This window comes from Hydractinia symbiolongicarpus, chromosome 1 (genome assembly GCF_029227915.1).
Source record: "Hydractinia symbiolongicarpus strain clone_291-10 chromosome 1, HSymV2.1, whole genome shotgun sequence".
Taxonomy (NCBI): domain Eukaryota; kingdom Metazoa; phylum Cnidaria; class Hydrozoa; order Anthoathecata; family Hydractiniidae; genus Hydractinia; species Hydractinia symbiolongicarpus.
The window spans coordinates 7,540,107-7,559,469 of NC_079875.1; the positions used below are offsets into that span (position 1 = coordinate 7,540,107).

The following is a 19,363-nucleotide window of genomic DNA, read 5'->3' on the forward strand; positions in this document are numbered from 1 at the left end:
AGTAATTTGTCCATTTATTTAACACAGAAACCGTTTTACCATTTGATTCTTTGACAACTTTTTTCACCCTCTTGGTCCATTGCCCTTTGAAGACATCACAAACTAACAATCATGGTTTCTTTGGAGCTTTTAGTTCTTCTTGAATTCATTTGATGTGAGGAATTAGTATCTTTATCATTTTCTTGTGTTTTTCTCAGCTTAATAATTCAGTGGTTTATATGGGCTAACATTGTTTGACTGATAGATAAGCTAAATATGCATGTATTTTGACTGTAGTCAGAATTTTGTGATTGTTATGGAAAACATTCATAATCTCTGTACTCTGTATGTCCAACACAGGTTGGAAAAACAATAACTCTGTCTGTGGACTCCTTCACATGCACCAGTGTTGCAATAAAATTTTGTCAATTACAGTAGTAATACGTCACTCACGTCATAACACAATAGAATTTGACTTTATTAATTTTATTCTTTGGGCCAGTTGTAATTAAATTGTTGTCTCATTGATCTAACAATATCTAACTTCATACACAACACAACATAGGCCTTTGATAGGTGTTTTTGTGAAAGATAAATAAGAACGGGAAAAAAGTGTCTGGAGTTAGACATGTATACACTATAGGATAATGGAATGCACCAACATTTTCCCATAGTTCAGAAATATTCATACCTCATAAGTTTTTTCAAGTCAAATTTTCTAAATCTGTTATTTTTGTTTCTTCTATTATACATATCTTTATCTATTTTATACAACTCATTTTTATCACTCATTTTTTAATCTTATCTGCTGTTCCATCCAAGTGTTAATAAGTGTTAATTAGAAATGTTTGTCATTATTTGGTATTTTATTTTCACCAATGATTGGAAATTGCATAAGACGTTAGTCCTTGCAGATCTACTTAATTTTTTTGAAATTTTTGTTAGAATATATAGTCAGATAAGGTAAACATTCTGCACTTTTTTAAAATTTTTTAATTTATTCTGCAGCGTTTTTTCTACTTACAATTTATCGTATTGTAAAAACATCATCAAATTTATCTCATTACTATCGTACCAGTGATAAGAATAACCAGTCCTCTATTTAAATCCACACCACACCCACACTAAAAGTTCACGAACGTAACGAACATTTACCAAAGGACGAGACACTTTTAAAAGAGGCAGCGAGATTGTTTCTTATCGCCGAATGTGATAAGAAACCTAAAGTAATGGGAGGAGATTGTGTGGATGGAAAATTTAAAGACTCATAACAGCTTTTTGCGCAAGAAATCAAGATATAATTAATAAATTTGAAAGGCTTGCTATTAAAGCTTTATTTTGAGACGTTTGGCAGATGATTAACTCCTGTAATTTGAAAAAAATAAATTTTTGAACTCTTATTAAGTTAGTAGAGCAGTTTTTTAAGATATTAAAAAATAAGAACGACAAAATCTACGACATATCCAAATATATCTTTCAGCAAGCTTTCGCCAACGCCCAGGTTGGCATGTTCACACTGCTTCTAAATTTTATTTTACAAGTTAGAGATAAAATACTAAACATAAAAGGATATAATAGGAAGAAAATAGAGCTATTATAATAATTCTAAAGGCATAGATTTTACCATGTTATTTAAAATGGGACAGTCACGCTCAATTAATAAGCTCTCCATCAGAGTAAGTTTAAAATCTTTAGACTCTTCCGCAAGTACTGAGAAGTTGTGAAACGATGCTGGAGAGTAATTACAAAACATTAAATGTTCGAGAACGGCACTGGCCTGGGGACCAAGTTTAACGCGTTTACCTGTAAGTGCAGAAATATCTAAATGCTCAGACATACGGACTTTAAAATGACGTTTTGTTTTGCCATAATAAGTGGCGTTGCAGCCACTACACTTAAAACAGTAAACGAGTCCGGAGCGTAACGATTCGGGTATTCTGTCCTTAAAGGCAAAGCAGCTACGTGGCCTCCTCTTAGAAAAAAATATAAGTTTAACATTACAATGTGCACGTTTGCACCGTTTGTTTAAGCAGAAACTGTTCTGCTTAAACAAACGGTGCAAACGTGTTCTAATTTGTAAGGTAATCTTTCCTAAAAAAAATGTAGAAATATCTCAGTTGAAGACTATTCTTGGAAGGAATGGATACCCTTCAAAGGTTTTTAAATTCTGTCTCAGAATTTTCAAGAGCAGAAATTACAAACCGAAGGAACAAGTGTCCCTTGCTGTTTCTTCTTTTTTTTTGATGGTTGGTTTGATAGGCATCTCATGTCATGTTGGCATTTTTGTTGGCCCTTAGGTTGGCTCTTTCAATTTTTCGCTTCTCTCTCTCTTCTTTTTCCTTTTTCTTCCTCTGGAGCTCTTCAAGTAGGTCTACTTGAGTAATGACCTTCCTGCGTAGATCAAGTTTCATCCTTTTTACCTTAGGCTTGTTAACAGGCCCCTTTATTTTGTCTAGATACAGCTCCTCGAAACTTTTGTTTTTTGGGCTGCCACCACTCTTCGTCCTCGAAGTTGAAACGTTTCCAATGTGTTCTACCTTCCATCCATTTGGTATCCAGTAAAAACCAGACGGAGCCTAGTACGGATAATCTCCGAGGTATTTTGTCAAAAAGCTTGAATCGGAATTTTCGGCACTCGAAGACAGGGTACTTTTCTTTCGTACTGTTAGCTACTGGTGCACTAGACACAGGAGTGGAAAACGACTGCACAGGAGGAAAGTTAACCTGATTTAAGTTTGGTGTGGCGGAAGATATAACAATAACAGCTTCCACATCAGTTGTTGGTGTAGCAGGAGTTGGGACAGCGTCAAGAGCTTCGTTTGTTCCACAAATTGCTTGATCAACGTTCCTTTATGTAAATTTTTAAAATTAAAGTATATAATTATTGAAAATATGCTTAAAGAAAAAATTTATAACGTTGGTATTTATACTCACTCTTCCGCAAGCTTATCCCAATCAAGCTTGTTCCCAGTTTTCTTCCACTCCTCATACTTTGCCACAAGTCTTTGATCCAACCGATGTTTAGGATATTCTGACCTATCAATTGGCCATATTCCTGCAAATCAAATTTATTTCAAGTTATTAAGTGTAAAAATTACTTGAGCATAATCAACATTATTATTTAAGTTTACCTGTTGATTCGAGGCCACTGATTACATTTTCTTTGTGCATTCCATCGTTCCATATTTTGCACAACTGATTAACAAAATCAGATTTGGTCATTTGATGTTTTGGACCGAACGTATTGACACGTTCTTGGAGAAGTTTCTCCCAAAGACGCTTAAGTGGTCCAAAGCAAGCAACATCCAATGGCTGCATAACATCCATTACGTGTGGCGGGAACTTAGGTATAATAATATTTTCAGCCGGTGCGCGGGATATAACCTGGATGGAGATATGGGTAAGATATCCATATAACAGCAGTAGAAGTGGTCTGTCAGTCACTGTATCCGCAAAATGGTTGCAAATACTTCAGAGTCCATCCACCCTAATGTAAGGTAAGCAGAAATATGTAAATATGTTATGTAAATTTCTCTGTTTAGATAAAATATATGCGGTAAAGTTATATACCATTCTCGGACTTTCCGTAATATGTGTTAGGCAGCGCCATATCTCCAAACCAACTAGATTGCATATTCTTGCCTCTAAATATTATCAAGGGATCCAAAACAACCCCAGCAGCACTACAAAAACCAAGGGCTGTGATGTTCTCACGTCCCGCCCCGAAACGAAGTTTCAGTGCGCGTTGACCCTGAAAAACGCGAAAGTGTTAAGTGTAAAAACTTATATTATATAACATCTTATGCTGACAAATGATGATATACATTTACGGAGACAACTCTTCCTTTAGAGGGATCTGTGGGAAAGCCACTCTCATAACAATTCCAAATGCGTGATGCGTTCAAAGTTGGATATTGCTCAAATATCTATAAAATAAAATGAGGGAATTCTTATGATGACATATATCTTGTGCGGTTATCTTTTTATAAAGGATTGAAAAATCAATATGGTCCTGTTATAAAAATAAAGGTGTTTGGTTACCTTCTCAAGTTGATCGTAGAAGTCATATATGATAAACGGATTAGATGTATTGGATTTTCTGGCAGTGCTTATCATCTCTGCTTTTTTATGCGACAGTCTGTTCCTTCACATAAAACTTCGTAACCAGGTAAATCCTGGCTTCCCACCTTCAAACTGAACTGCGTTTATATTATTAACAGAAATGTAATGGCCGACTAAGTCCTGGAAAAAAAATAAAAATTTATTTAATTGCACGGCTCCATATACACAGCAGTTTAGTTCAACTTGTAGGATTCTATATATTTACATTGTGGGACATTATGGGGCTAAACCCAAGGTTGCACACAACTGAGATTTTTCCGTTTCAACATCAAAGAAGCATTTTCTACCAGCTTTCCCAAGCTCAACACCTTCGCGCCGTTTTCTTAAACGGAAGCGTATCGTGGCCTTGTTTATTTTGTAGCGCTTTGCAATACCACGAACTGATGATCCAGGAACTGAATCAAATTCGTGCAAAGCATCCTGAACGTCCTTTTCTGTCCATGCATTCGTAAATTTTTTCGGCAACTTTCGACTACCAACTCTTTTTTTACCCATGTTTGTTGCACATTGTTTGTTCATAGAAGAAGAAAAGGAAAAGAAAAAAATACTTAAATAGTTTCTATAAGTACACACCAGTGCTGTTTTGATTGGCTATTTAAAATAAACTAAGTGGGATTTTATTCTAAAATCATAGGTCATAGGTTTCTCTTTTGATAATTATTTCTAGTGTTGAGAGCGAGCGTGTGTAAAGAATGCGTAACGAATACAGTGCTGCTTGGTTGAGCTAAGTTGGAGTTTAATCTAAATTCATGAGTCATAAGTTTCTCTCTGATGAAGTATTTCTAGTTTTGCATGCTGATCATAAAGTACAAGAAATGCGTAACAAATAAAGTGCTAGTGATCATATTGCTCACAATTCATTACGCACACTTTTTTACGAATACTAGACGGAAAATTTACCTAAAATAATGATTAGCAAGAGGTTTGTGGACCCAGGGTCAATTAGCGGCGACCGCATGAGATTTCTACCCATGTGCAAAGATGGTAGAACAAAGTTTCAAGATGTCGCGATAAAGTTGATATTGGCTGCTTTGACTACCACATTATATAACTTGTTTTTTTTAAGTTTTATTGAAATATGAACTATTTAAGTTATTAAAAGAGTTTAAGGTATGTCTTAAGTTTATAAATGCCTTCTTTTTGTTGCTGTTTCTATGTTCATTTCGACGAAAAATACACTCGAATGAGTTGCATAATGATTACAGATGCGTAATGATTCGGCAATCTGACTATATGATATTTTTAAAAAACATGGGTACGATATTTTGCAATGGGTACTTGAACATCTGTCCTTTGGAGAAAAAAAATGGCACAATTTTTATTTTTGTAACTGTGTAATTATTTACACATCTGTATTTACACATCTGTTTCTATTTACACAACTGTTTCTCAATATCATACAATATTTTCTAATAAATTATGTGTGTTGTGTTGTGTTGGTGCTGTTTCTTCATATTTTTTCATATTTCAACAGACATCACCAGACTTAACTATGTATTTTTCCCATTTTCTATGGGACCCACACTAGAATTCTAAATATTAAAGGGACTGTACGGTAAAAATAAAGTTGTTTGCATATTTCAAGTTATAAAAAATAACTCACGAAAATATATTTCTTTTTCCATAAAAGTTTCTCATATCATTCATATCTGCAAAAATCAATCAAACATGTTGAAGCATGGCTTCATTCTCTTTGTGTGAATGTGCGCAAAAAAGACTGGGTTAAAACATTAACATGCGTAATTATGCATGTGACGTAAAGCAATTCAGAAAGAAAGACAGAGCGAGCGAAATATAGAGAACACCCCCCAGCAATGCAATGTAAGTTTTTTAGTAGGAAGCAAATAAGTTTTTATTGCATGAGAAAACGATTTTATATTTCGTAACGTAAATAAAATGTCTTCGAACTTTACTGTTATTGGATTTCAGTACGAACCAGAAAGGTCAGAGGCAGAAATAGCGGCACAGCCGAGGCCTGTATATAACGACGACGGCAATGACCAAGTACTTCCATGCGAAAATTCTAGGATGAATAAACCTGTTAATGAATGGTGCCGATGTGGGAATTGCGAGAGAATGCCGACGGGCAAAGAATGTCTATGCTGTGTTGATGTGGATGCGATAAAATACTTTCATCTCAACGGTAGTGCACTTTTTTCTATAATATATATATTTATGCTGTACAATTCTTCACCAAGCCTCTGACATAATCTAACGTAAACCTCAAATGATATTTTTTCATTTTAGAACAAGAATGCATTACTCAACACCCTCATTTTTATTGGGTTGTCCTACTCAAGGACGCTCTTTGGACTGCCTTAGTTGCTCTTCACGACCGGGAAAGTCGTCAATTTTCAATGGGAGTTGACGCTTCAGCAGACTTCGTTTCGAAGCTTTCCTTTTGACTTCAGCTCGTTTCAATATTTTCCTTGTAATATGCGATAGGTAACTATAGTCTTTATCGACTTTCACAACCTTTGCCACAAATCGTTTGTTGGGCTTTGAGTATGCCACCTTGAAAAGAGGGGTTTCTACGCCTTCCTCGTCGACTTTGGATTTCTAAATAAGAAAAAGACTTACTGACATTACGAACAAATTATATAAGAACATGTGCGATCCCGTACCCAGCGCTTCTTGCCTGCGCTGGTACGAGGTTGAGAACATTTTTCTGTTACATCGTTTAAATAACGCTGTTTGTCTATGAAATGATAGTTACCTGTTCTCTGTCGACGTTGTGGTTGTGATCCAAAATGGAAAGCTGTGTTCCAGCCAACATCTTCTCCATTTTGAAAAATATGGACTTAGGGAGATATCGTATTTTCAAGGAATGAAAAACTTCCAGGAGAGTGGTATGGAGTTGTTCCGTCAGCTTTTCCATATCTTTAACAAGACTAGGTTGCGTGACAACTTTCACCAACTTGGAGTGGGCCTCAGACCCCATCACAAGCCACTGTTTTCTGTTGTTTTCATCTTCAGTCAATTCCGGATGTTCGCATTTTTTATATATTTTATTGTGATGGAATGTATGGCGATTGACTGAATGGTGAATGATAGAGGTGAATCTCTCAACCAACTCCTTTCCGTTACCATGACAGTTGTGAATCGACCAATAAAGGTGATTAACAACTGCAGGCGCCCAACTAGCAAGAATTTTCATGTCTGAAAATAACACAACACGAATTAAATGCCTCAACAAATAATGCTAACTGTTGTATTTATATTGTAAAGATAAATTTTATGGTTTTAAAGAGAGGATTTATTTACCCTTTTTTTTCGATGCCTTGATTAACTTTTTGAGCATTCCCTTCCCAATGTGCCAAGGATCAAATTGATGGATAATATTGTTGAACCTTGGGTCACATCGCATCAGCTTTTTTATCGAAGCGTGCCGATCAGTAGATATGACACGTATGGAAAGCTTCATATCTTCTTGTATTTCTTCAATACAGCGAATAAAACCTTCCTTTTCCATGGATTGTGATGTACCAGTCTCCTATTGTGAATATAACGAAATAAATAAATCGATTTACTGGTCATTGAAGTCAAAGTTTCATTAAAAGTAATTACCTTGACATGCACTATCTTGAAGTTCAATACTTTGTTTGTCTCGCAATCCATTGCTGATACCGTGCTGTAGGTGGCATTGTGACCTGTCACATTGACCGTCCACAGCAAGTGCCAACTGTCGATTTGTTATTAAAATATCTTTGGCCAACATCTCTTTTTCCTTGCGCCACGCATGATCTATCTCAGGGTAAACAAAGTCTCCCCTGTGTTGATAGTAGGTTGATTTTGATATAAATTGAAGATTCAAAATATTACAAAATTTCAGCATCTTATTAAACGTAATACCAGCCAATTCGATTGCTGCTGTTAGATGAATATTACCAGCACCTTTCGTATGATTAACTTTTGGTTGACTTGACCAAACGTAATGACAACCTAAAGATGGAGTACTACTAGTTATTTATATTCGCTCTGGGAACGAGGTTGAATGATTTAATTATACAATTAGTCTTACCCTTTAAACATGTCATGTCGCACATTAATTGACTTCCAGTGTTTTGAATTATGCTGACGTTTTGTTGATCGACAACTGAACCACACTTGGAACAATATCGTAGCAATTCTTTAATACACGACTCATATACAAGGTATGTTTTTTGTTTAGAAGGATGGACACATTTATTTTCAATACTTTCTAATTCATCTTCTTCATCCTCCGCTTTTTCTTCTCCTTCTTCTTCTTCTTCTTCTTCTTCTTCTTCTTCTTCTTCTATATCATGCGTCAGAGAGTAGTTAGGGTCGCTTTTATCAGTTCTGGAATATAAAAGTGTGAATTCACAATCATTAGCATTTTCTAGTTTTTCCCAAAGGTGATCATTGACATAACATAAGATTATTACCTCTCCACAGATTTTACGAGCCATTCATCATCACTTTCATTGTCACCATCGGAAATACAATCTTCTTCTACATCGGATTCCTCGTTTACACCTGCATTTTGAACTTCTGATGTATTTGTGTCGACTAAGTTAGATAGCCCAAGTAGCTCGAGTGTATTGCCAATGTCACCTAATATTAGAAAATGTGCCTATATAGTGCCTGTGCCTGTACCTTTTCTTATTCATTAGGGATTATTTTGTTGCCAAAATAGTCTTACGAAAATTACCTTTATGTAACATGTTGAATGTACTATTTAAAACTGCAGGTGCTATGTCTCCATGTAGCTCATCGTCCAAATCGGTATCCACTGATTCATCCGTACAATCAGAATCTGAAAAAAATAGAACAATTCATGTCATTATGTATACCCAAAAAAAAAAATTTCCCCATATACGAGTAGAGAGAAAAACGTACCATCGTCCGAACAAATTTCTAGCTCTGTTTGGCAGGAAGCATCTATTGCTATTGGAACAGCGACCACAGTTTGTGTTTGTGCATCTGCTATACAGGTAGATGTTTGTGTCGATGCATTCCTAAAAGTTGCATGCTTGTACTGTGTCCACCTTGTATGTGTTTTAGGTACAGCTTGTACACCAATTGACAAGTTTCTTACAACTTCAAATTCACAGTCTGGATATGCGAGGTTGTCGTAAGACTCGGAGGAGGATTGCGGAAGCTCCTCAACCAACGCTACTTCCACTAACTACAAAAATAAATGTTAATAGATGCAGTAATCCCGTTACCAATTCACTTAAATTAATTAAGTTTTCTTGCCTATGTTTTGCAGCAATTGAAAACAAGAGCACTTGGAATGAGGTATATTTACTAAGTATTTCAGATGTAAAGTAATGGGGGAATTATGAGCAGAGCAGCGATGAAAAAACATATTTCAATATATATTAGGCTAACCTCTTTTGATTGTTTTTTTTCAGCTCTCGATTTTGAAGTCGCGCGTTCCTTAGAAGGACGCTTGTGAGTAAATATAGTGGGTATGGATTTTGGCAAAAGTCTTCGTTTACAAGGACGATCGTTATAAAACTCTTTGACCTGATGGTCCCAACTTGGATCATAACAACTTTCGTCGAAATGATCCGAGCAAACAAAAATTTGAATGGGAAGATCTTTAGTCCCTATTGCAGCAATCCAAGCTTTTTTTACTAGCGGGTCCTTAGGCAAGCTGAAAAAGGTTTTGTCTTTATTTTTTATTTTTTTGTTATCACAGCCATAAGCAGCACAAGACATATTTGTAAAAATATAAAGAACCTTCGAACCCGCTAACTTGCTACCAAAAGAAATATCCCTTTCACAGGGTCCGAAATAAAAATTTATAAGTGATCCGTGAAAAATAGCGCGCCGCAGGCGAAAATTTTTTAGAAATCACGAGTCGTTCTTACGGTTACGATTCGCTATTTTCTGTTTTTGCACACGTTACTTTTAGAATAGACAAGTGGGGGACGTTTTAAATCGTGAACCCCAAACACGATAGCTTTTAGCGACAACGTAATGTGACACTATCAGCCTTAACTTTCTTGTCTACAGCCAAATTTTGATTTACAATTGTGCAATATAAATACCTCAAGAATGATTTGTTTTGATACGAAAAATTATAACGAACAGTTACGTTTTTTATTTTAATGTTTTTAAATAAATGTACAAAATGATTTCATGCTTCATCTTCATCAGAGTCGATATCAGAGAGTGCAAGTGAGGCTAAGTCATCAACCTGCACTCTATCGCTTGTTGTAGTTGTAGATTTTCTCTTTTTAGGATACTTGTGCGACGATGATCCAAGTCGTTGCACTTTTTCCGTATACCAATGATCAATGACTGGATCAGGGTCAAAATTACAAATATCTGGACCATCCTCATTTATTCGCAAACAAGCGTCGAGCATGTCCCTGCTGAGATGGCTTCGAAAATCACTTTTCACCCTCGCCATCCTGGAGAAGCCTCGCTCCACTTTGGCATTCGTGAATGGGGTACAAAGCAATATTTCAATGATGTGAAGGATGTTTTCACAATCCTTACGAATGTGTTCGTTTGTGAAAACCCTCTTCCATACTTTCAAGTAGTACTCTCGAGGATTATTAATCACAATAGGGATGATGTGAGATTGTAAAGAGATCCATTCTTTTTTTACTTCGCCTACGTTACATCCGTTGTTTTCCAACAGCTTTTCGAAATCCAAAAGAATTTCATCAATGCGATCTTCCCCGAAAGTAGGAGTGACAGTAGTTGGCCATGTTGAAACATCAAGTAAACAGACGATATTTTTGAAGATGGTCGATGTTGACAAATTTTCGAACCTCTCTTCCATGCTGTCAGCGAGACGAACGATAAGATCATGATATTTCGTCTCAGCGCTGCTGTTTACTATATCGTATCGGAAAAGCTTAATGTTTTGGTACGTTGCACTTCCATCTTCGTCATTAATAACCTCATCTGTGAAGCGCTTGTGATGTTTCATTATATCACTACTTCCGTCCAGGGTATCTAATAAAATTATTTTCAATTTGGCCATGGTCGCAGTAAATTCCTGGATACGCCGAACTTGTTTGACAGGATCGTGCTCGTCAGACTGCATGCTCAAAGACAAACGACGTATCGGGGATAGTATATCTAAGTAAATAGCCATATTGAATGGAATGGCAGCCTCTTTCCATTTTTTCAAAAAACCTTTGAGCTCAGCACGTTTTTCAGGCTGTGAATCTGTGATAGCTAATTCCTCTACGTGGGTCATATACACACCGTAGTTTTGAAGAGCACATACCATCGCTTTGAACTTATGGTCTATCCAACGAGTACCGCATGCTTTAGCAGGCTTCGGAATTGTTTCATCGAATGCTTCAGAGAAGTTTCTGAGTCCCTGAAGCCTTTTGGGACTTTTCTGATATAAGTAATAAAGCTTCAGTAGAAGCTCGTCGACATCGTGAAATGCTTTGACAGTGTTAAACGCATCCTTGATAGCAAGTTCAATGCGATGATTGAAACAATGCACAACCTCGACCCAGGGCGCAGTTTCCTTGATTAATGCTCCAACTCCTTAAAAAAGAAACATGATTGAAACTAATTATCAACTGGTTATTATTTAGTTAATAATACCCCTTTCCGGGACGTTTCAGCAGTCAAAACAACATATAAGCTATCAAAGAACCTGGGCCCTAAGTTGAGTGGTGTAGCGAACACTGATAATGATTAAGTGGCCGCCAGATCAATCTCGAACAGGTGAAAAATTCTTGAACATTTAAAAACATTAAACAACATTCCAAAGCTCTTCCCCGTGGAGTATATTCTTTATTATGTAGTAACAGAATATTTTCGACATGTTTAAAAAACAACAACAAAATGTTAAAACAAAAACATATTCATACGAAAATATTCATGAGAGATTTGAGCTGAACATTTATTTATTGAACATTGATGAGTAACATTGTACAGTGGAAGTAGTGACTGCACTGAGTTAACGAACAGTGGTTATTGTGGTTGTGGTTGAAACATTGATTGATTGTGGTATAGAAACGGGCTGAGAGTTGATAGAGTGTAGTGAAAGCAGGAACAGAAGTACATTCACTGGACACTGATGGTCATTATTAGTCACTATTTGTGAGATACATTGATTTATTGTTTGGAGTATTGGTCTTTTAGATTTATTATTATACACTGGTAGATTGGGAGTCAGGGAAGCGATGATGGTGTTAAGAACGAGGTTAGAAATGTGGGATATAGGAAGAAATCTTGGAGGAGTAGAAAGGAGGTGCAAAGGATGTAAAGCGACAGAGGAAACAACTGAACACGTGCTGGAATGCGAGGAAGTGGAGAAAGTAGTAGGAAGAAAAGGAGGAAACATTGGATCGATAAAGAACGGAACAGATGAAGAAGTGAAACGGATAGCCGAATATCTGAAGGATTATTGTGAACAGAAGATAAAAGAATAAAGAAGAAGAAAATTTGGAAACGCGTAGAAGAGCCTTGCACTCCATGGAGAAGTGCTTGCCGTGTGACGGCAAAGTGGGCGAAGAAAAGATTCGCAAAGATTCGCAAACAGTAATATTTGCTGAAGGAGAGTGACACAATGGGTATTAAGAAAAAAGATTATTTTTAAATTGATGTCGTAATAGTTAAGTCAGGCACGTGTTGTTTATTAATTCTGAAGAAAAAGAAGACAAAATTCATGCAGCATGTTTACGAAACGTTCTCAAAACATTGTTTGACCATGATGAGAAATTATTCAGACGTGTTTTCGTGACAAGAACGCAGTAAGTTTGCGTCGATGAAATAGGCTAGTAAGAACGTGATTTCCTCACCTTTTTTTCTTCCCATATTTACACTAGCGCCGTCTGCATTAAAACCAACAAGTCTTTGGTTGAAATTCAATATGCCAATACGCTGGAAAGCACTGTCAATCGCCTCTAGAATACCAGGCGCATCTCCACATTTAGGTGTCTCGATACTTAAAAATTTAACGAGTGCTGTCCCCTCGTGCAAGTACAACACGTAGACCAATTCTTGCTCACAAATCCCTGTGTCCGTACTACCATCATTCAAGAGAGAATAGTAGCGTGTCTTAGCTAGAGTTTTACCAAGGTTTTCTTTGTCCACCTTGGCTATGTGTTCGGTGAAAGTAGCAGCAGCTCTTTCGTGTTTATAACTTTCTCCAAACTTCGGAACATTATTCTTTAACTGAAGTTTTAGCAAATCAGGGTAGTCACTGAAAGGACGCTCTTTTTTGGCGACATAATAGGCCGTGTTGAATTTGACGCGAAGGTTTTTCTTGTCACTCGCAGCCATTTTTCGTAAACCACTTCCGATAGGTGTTGTTGTGAGCACTGATTGAGCATATACTTCAGCACCCATCTCACTTCTTTTTTTGAGCTCGACGGCTTCCTTATGTTGTTGACTGTTAGTATGTTTTTGTACGCTATCCTTCGTCACACTACGACTTCCAGCTATCCATTTGCGGGAGAAATTTGTACTGTTTTTAATGCGACTCTCCCATCGCTGACACACCTGGCATCTAAGAAAAAATAGCACGTTTTAACAACGATGTTATTTAAAAACTGAGTTCTGTAAAAATCGAAAAATATCTCACCTCAATGTCGTCACTCTTTCCCAATTTCTGACTGTTTTTAACGAAGCCATCATTTAAATATATTCAATGAAAAATATTTACACCTCACATACGATAGACAACCTTTGAATGAACAACTCAAAAAAAGATCATTTTTTTCGAAAAAACATTTTTTTAACCTGGTTCATATGTTAACCAATTACTTCTTTCATTTATGAATTCACAATTGATAAAAGTGTGATACCTTTGTAGAAACCATGTCATCTTTTGAAAAGAAACTGACCACATGGTGTACATGTTGCAATTGAATGTATTTTCTTTCATTTTTTAACACAAAAGTAATTATCGTGGTAAATAAAAAATCATAGAATAGAAAATTGCGTAAGAAGTGATTCGTTGTTTTGAATTTTTTCTCATACATCGACTCGTTACTTTTGAGAAACGGTTCGTAAATTGCGAATCGCGAAGCCTTATTTCGGACCTTGTTTCACGCGTGTTTTTTTTAAAAGCTATTCTCATGCTCAAAACACGTTGAGGCTATTTATCATTTAGTCCCGAATCCCTTTTCTTTTTTTCCGTCAACAAAGTAATGAAAAAAAATCCTGGGACCTAAGTTGATAATTTTCATCGCTAGCCTTTCATTTTTGAATGAACGGTGTACCTCGTACAAAAAAATGAATTATTTATATATATATGAATAATTCATGTGATATATATGATACGGGGGTAAATTAGCTACGAACTGTCTAATATATACACGAATATAAAAAAATAAATAAATACAGCGTTAACTTTTTGTCTCACATTCCATACAATGAGTTTGTTATGATTTGCTTCTAAATTGCTCTACGTCATACACAAACATATTTATCCAGCCTCACTTTCAATGCAGACTTATTCCCGCCATGATGGTGAGTGAAGGTCATGCTTCACGAAGAAAGTCAATAAAGAAAAAAGGTTAGACTTCTATAATAATAAAATACGAAGTGAATGAAGGGGATTTTCTTTAATAACAAGTGGAGGAGAATTGATATAAGGTATATATATTTTTCACCGTACAGTCCCTTTAAGTTATCTCCCAACGCCAATGCAATAAAAAAATTTTAGTTAAGAGGACCACAAATTATATTTTTTGCCGGAAAGACATCAATGTTGGGGTTTTTTGACTCGCAAAAGATACAATCTGTAACTCCCAAGTTCTGTTCAAGGCAGTCCAATTCCGGGGCAGTGATTAGGCCTCCCTGAGCATTAAAAAAGGGTCTTTTTACCTTTCCAATAAATAAATTGTCAGATTTCTTGGAAGTGTAAATGCAACTAAAACACTTCCCAACAATTTCTTCCTTATTCATAAGGGTCCAACACCAACCCGGACGTGCTCGATCATGAGAGCCTGGCGATGTTGGCTAATGTGCGCATTTATGTATATAAATGAGTATATTTTCCAATGTCTAAATCATAATAGGAAGAGTAGCACTTCGTATGGTATGTCATATAAGACGCTGTAACCCTCGGTGTAATATAATAAATTACAGGCCCGACGTCAGCCCTTAAAATTAGAATTTTTTTACGTTGGCAATAAAACTGCCGACGTGAGATACATTTCAACTGATTTGTGTCGGCATTTTTTTTTTTGTAGTAAAATTTTTCAGCTGGCAAAAACTTTCGTCATTCACCTTGTATTGGGGCCAGACCTCACATAAATTCAATGTATTGATCTCCTAAGACGATGACAAATGGAAACGGAGTACAAGTCCCATTGACGTACCTTCCCGATGGTGTACTTCGTTAAGTTAATAGTTCACTGCTAACTGGCTTTCTATATGTTTCGAGACGAACTCGTTAGAAAGTACGTTGTGCATGTGCTATTTACGAACTGAAGGTCAAGGCATTCAATAAGTTGTATATCACAGAAGTCGCCGGTGACATGTTTCGAAAATGCTTGTCACCGGCACAGTTCACCATGAAGCAAAACTGTACAGGAGACTCAATTTATAGAGTCTTCGCAGAACATCTCTCCTCACAAAACCGAGGGCAGGGCTGACTTATTGCCTGCTGTGTCATGTGGGAGAGAGAACTTCCGGACTTCTTTTTAATACGATATACAATTTTTTGATTATTATTATTACGAATCGAATGGCACCACTGTATTTCTGTAACGTGAATAATTTTAGTGATAATGACCTAACTTACTGAAAATCGAGTGTAATTATTCTTCAGACTGTCACAGTTCTGAAAATAAACAAAGCAGAAGAAAAAGAACGACGTATTAAAATTAATATGATTTAAACAACGGTTTCATTGTTTGTAATTCTAACAAAAAGGCACAATAGAAAGACTGTATCAAATATCACTGTCACACAAATCCTGACAAAAATGTCACACGTTCAATCGGAGTCACTGCTGTCTGTCCAGTTGTCATCACTGATCTCTTCGATGTTGATATCGTCCAGCAATAGGGCAGGGGGCTGCTGTTCCGAATCATCCTCACTGCTACTGTCGATAAACAAGCCGATTTTTTTAGTTGGAGTTTTGGGGTCTTCTTTTTTATGCTATAGCCAACTGGATGTCGTGATCTTTTACGCACTTCTCTGTTAGGGTAAGTGGAAAGAAAAAGCTTGATGACCTTGTCATATGCATTCAACGAAAGAACTGTTTTCTTTTTCACCATGTTTACTTTTTTATTTTATTTTCGTGAATTCAGGAAATTATTCCATCTATCAGTTTCAAATGAAATAAACCACCCGCCGAATACTGTGTGCATTCCCGTGTGCATTCCCATGTGGAGACCTGGTTTCTTTTAGGATAAGGGACTCGAGAAAAATGTATGCCAGTTTTCATATTACGCCAGAGAAAATGTGATATAAAAATTCACCACAAAGGCTTTAATATTACAAAAAATAACATGCGATCAGTTGAAAAGTTTGTTTTTCAAAAAAAATGGTAGTAGAAACCAGGTTATAATACGTCAACAGGTACGATGAAATATACATGAGCACATGTTCTTAAAAGTCCGCCAAAATAAAAATTAATTCTTTGTTAATTTTTTTCTTCGTTGATGTTGAAAATGAGTTGTTGTTTTTAAAAATTTCACAACAAAATTACGTTGGCAATTTTTTCGGTATTTTCTCATTTTCATCGGCAATCATGTTGGCAGTGACGAATGCCGACGCTGTTTTTAAGGGCTGCGATGTTGCATTAATCCACAAAATTCGTTTTATATTCCGCGTTGGACATCATGGCATGTTTCCGCCGCTATTGCAGGAGGATCCTGATAAAATACTGTTTATAAACATTCCGTAAATCGTATAAAAAGCCTGCTGGTAAGACACGTTACAGCCTATATCGCAAAGGGTCTGCCATGTCACGCTCTCTTGACAATGGCGCGTATGGCACGTTTCTTTCTTTTCCTTGAACCACAAGTTTCAGTCGCTTTGGTATTGACTCGATCGTTTTGTTTATAATGTAGATAGAAAAGTTTTCAATAGTGCGTTTTACCCTTTGGCAAAATTGCTTGTAACTCTCTTGTGTCAGTTGCATTTATAGGGCATCATCACGAATCTGCTTCCGTACAAGGTGAAAAACATTTTCTGTAAGATTGAGGTCCGAGGAACGTGCTAGAATCCCAAACATCGTGCAATTTATGGAAGCCATTGTCTCTTTTGCAGCCTTTAAAGATTGTTGCGGATCTCCATCTTGCAAAAATGTATGGCATTGAGGATTGACAGTACATGAAAATGTTTTTGGAAAATGCGTTTTCACAAATTCAGCAAAGGTTTCCAGTCAGTTTTTCCTCCATTTCTTCACAAAGAACTACGCCACGATTGTATGATATTTTGCCCCCACTCCCTTCCTTCTTGCCTTTCGTGGTCCTTCTTTTACGAGTCTCCAAGTAATTGCGCCAGCCGATGACCATAAGCAGAGCGGGAGATATGATACCGTACAAGCCGGAGCATGTCGGATATAACATCTCCCCTTGCGAAAGTTTCCATGGCTGTTAGAATAGCTCCACAATTATTCTTTTCCTCTTCAGTTAAGGTTAAAGAGTCATAATTTTTTCTAGTTTCTTCAGTGAAAGCGTATCTAAGCATGGGACATTGAAATTCCGCTGGGTTTTTTCTTAATCCTGTCACGACTGTAAAGTCCTCCCACCGTGATTTCCATATTTTAAAGGCTGCGTATCTGTCTATGGATAGATCCAAAATGGGTGGGGACCATAAGTTTTGCAAATCAGCCATAAAGTAAATAATAATAAGGATTACTTTTGAAGATACAAATAACCCTTTTTATCATCATGATGTGGTGTTAGTGCAATACCTTGCTGTCCACACTGCATCTGTAATAGGAATCAGTTTTTTCGGTTCTCTGACACAACAGTTGTCAATTAAGAAATAATATAAAGCGCAATTTCATATTTCCAAAAATCAGTTCCGACAGGAAGCATTTCTCTCTTGAGCTTTTCCGTTTGTGACGACCTTTCTTTCGAGCTTGACGATAATGATATCCATGTTTGCGTAAGCAACGACGTACTGTTTTTGTTGATACATGTGCCAGGTTGGCTTCCTCTTGAATGCGCTTGGATGAAAATTGATTCTGCTCCTCGCAAAGTTTTGTTATTGTTCTAACTACGTTACATTCATCGCATCTGTCAAATTCCTTGGTCTTCCAGTGTTGTTGTGTCGCATGTCTTCACCACAGAGCTCATCTTCCTGTGTCGATGTATGCTGCAGAGGATATTCTTTGCTGGAAATACGTCGATATCAAGATGTTTAGGAATCAATTTAGGTATGGAATTGCACCCAACATGTAGCTTTAAGCAGTAGTCAATCTCCAACGCTGATATAGGTTCGTCTTTTTCGAACAGGAACCTCCGTAAATATTTTGGACCCATGCTTTCACACTCACAACAGGTATCTGTTACTGACAATGATGGGCTTTCTGATAATGGCGCATCAGCAGTTTCAGGCTTACCTAACTCCACCCACATATTCTAATGCTTTAAAACCAGTACTTCTAAACCCTGATTCATACTTTACTTCTTCTATCCATTGTGCCAGACTTTTGACAAATTGACAAAGGTTGACTTTGATACAGTTTCTTTTGGACCCAACAACGCTATCCGTTTGTTCAATCTCTTATTCCACAGTTTTGAGGGGGGCAATACTACAGTTGCAACTTAGCACTTGCATGTGGGCTTAACTTGAGTAAAGTAATCTCCTCTTCCATCGCTTTCTCAATTAGGGCCACCGATGAATGTGACAAATGCCCATTATAAATAAAAAGGAGAGGATGTTCTTCCACTCGAACACAGAACTGGTTGAACCATGTGAAAATATCTCAGTTGTTATCAAACCTTTTTTGGAAACTCCATAAACGGTGTTTGGTAATGCTCCTTTACCTCTTCGCGTTGACTGAAAATTGGCACCAAGGAAAATAATAAGGGTATCAAGAATCTATTGCTAAGGGAACAGCATGGTGTGTATGTTTTAGGTGACTTGACTATATCATCAGATAAAGTGTAGTGTGTTCAAAATGTTTTCCAATAGTACACACATTCTTGACAATGCTGCATATCCCTTGCAACGTGGATGTTAATGCCACTAGTTTTTCCTGTCATAGCTGGCATAGCTGGATTTTTATCATTCATTTTGGCAGCATTGCTTGCCTACTTTTTTCTGACTCTTCTCTAGTTATTTTTCTAAATAAAAAAGTAAAAAAACAAAACAAGAGGGATTCAATTACCACATTACT

At 36.7% G+C, this 19,363-nt stretch overlaps 4 protein-coding genes across 6 annotated transcripts in view; 1 reads left to right on the plus strand and 3 right to left on the minus strand.

The window, feature by feature from the left end:
• Positions 1–2,693: 2,693 nt before the first annotated feature.
• On the minus strand, positions 2,694–4,446 carry LOC130635762 (uncharacterized). Of its 2 annotated transcripts, none has more exons than XR_008982185.1 (5): positions 4,021–4,160; positions 3,804–3,905; positions 3,550–3,730; positions 2,914–3,466; positions 2,694–2,827 (listed from the first exon to the last, which is right to left on the minus strand). XR_008982185.1 is itself a non-coding variant. In XM_057445229.1 (5 exons), the coding sequence occupies exons 2-5, from the start codon at positions 4,093–4,095 to the stop codon at positions 3,420–3,422; spliced, it is 405 nt and encodes a 134-aa protein (XP_057301212.1). In that variant the 5' UTR covers positions 4,096–4,221; positions 4,307–4,446; the 3' UTR covers positions 3,328–3,419. The 2 variants fall into 2 exon arrangements, 1 of the variants encoding a protein (XP_057301212.1); XM_057445229.1 differs by lacking the exon at positions 2,694–2,827 and adding an exon at positions 4,307–4,446 and having other exon boundaries at positions 3,328–3,466; positions 4,021–4,221.
• A 1,906-nt stretch (positions 4,447–6,352) lies between these two features.
• LOC130635746 (uncharacterized) lies at positions 6,353–7,580 on the minus strand. The gene is made up of 3 exons (XM_057445207.1): positions 7,366–7,580; positions 6,818–7,260; positions 6,353–6,660 (listed from the first exon to the last, which is right to left on the minus strand). Exons 1-3 carry the CDS (start codon positions 7,571–7,573, stop codon positions 6,397–6,399), a joined length of 915 nt encoding a protein of 304 aa, XP_057301190.1. The 5' UTR covers positions 7,574–7,580; the 3' UTR covers positions 6,353–6,396.
• Positions 7,581–8,988: 1,408 nt separating this feature from the next.
• Positions 8,989–13,746, minus strand: LOC130635671 (zinc finger protein 862-like). Its single transcript, XM_057445088.1, has 3 exons — positions 13,637–13,746; positions 12,852–13,561; positions 8,989–11,589 (listed from the first exon to the last, which is right to left on the minus strand). Exons 1-3 carry the CDS (start codon positions 13,687–13,689, stop codon positions 10,211–10,213), a joined length of 2,142 nt encoding a protein of 713 aa, XP_057301071.1. The 5' UTR covers positions 13,690–13,746; the 3' UTR covers positions 8,989–10,210.
• A 770-nt stretch (positions 13,747–14,516) lies between these two features.
• Positions 14,517–19,363, plus strand: part of LOC130635625 (elongator complex protein 1-like) — a 30,970-nt gene continuing 26,123 nt past the window's right edge. Inside the window, exon 1 of one of the 2 annotated variants that reach the window (XM_057445022.1) lies at positions 14,517–14,652. The gene's annotated coding sequence lies outside the window, so the exon portion shown is untranslated. The remainder of the gene's footprint in view (positions 14,653–19,363) is intronic. The other variant, XM_057445015.1, reaches the window with a different exon arrangement.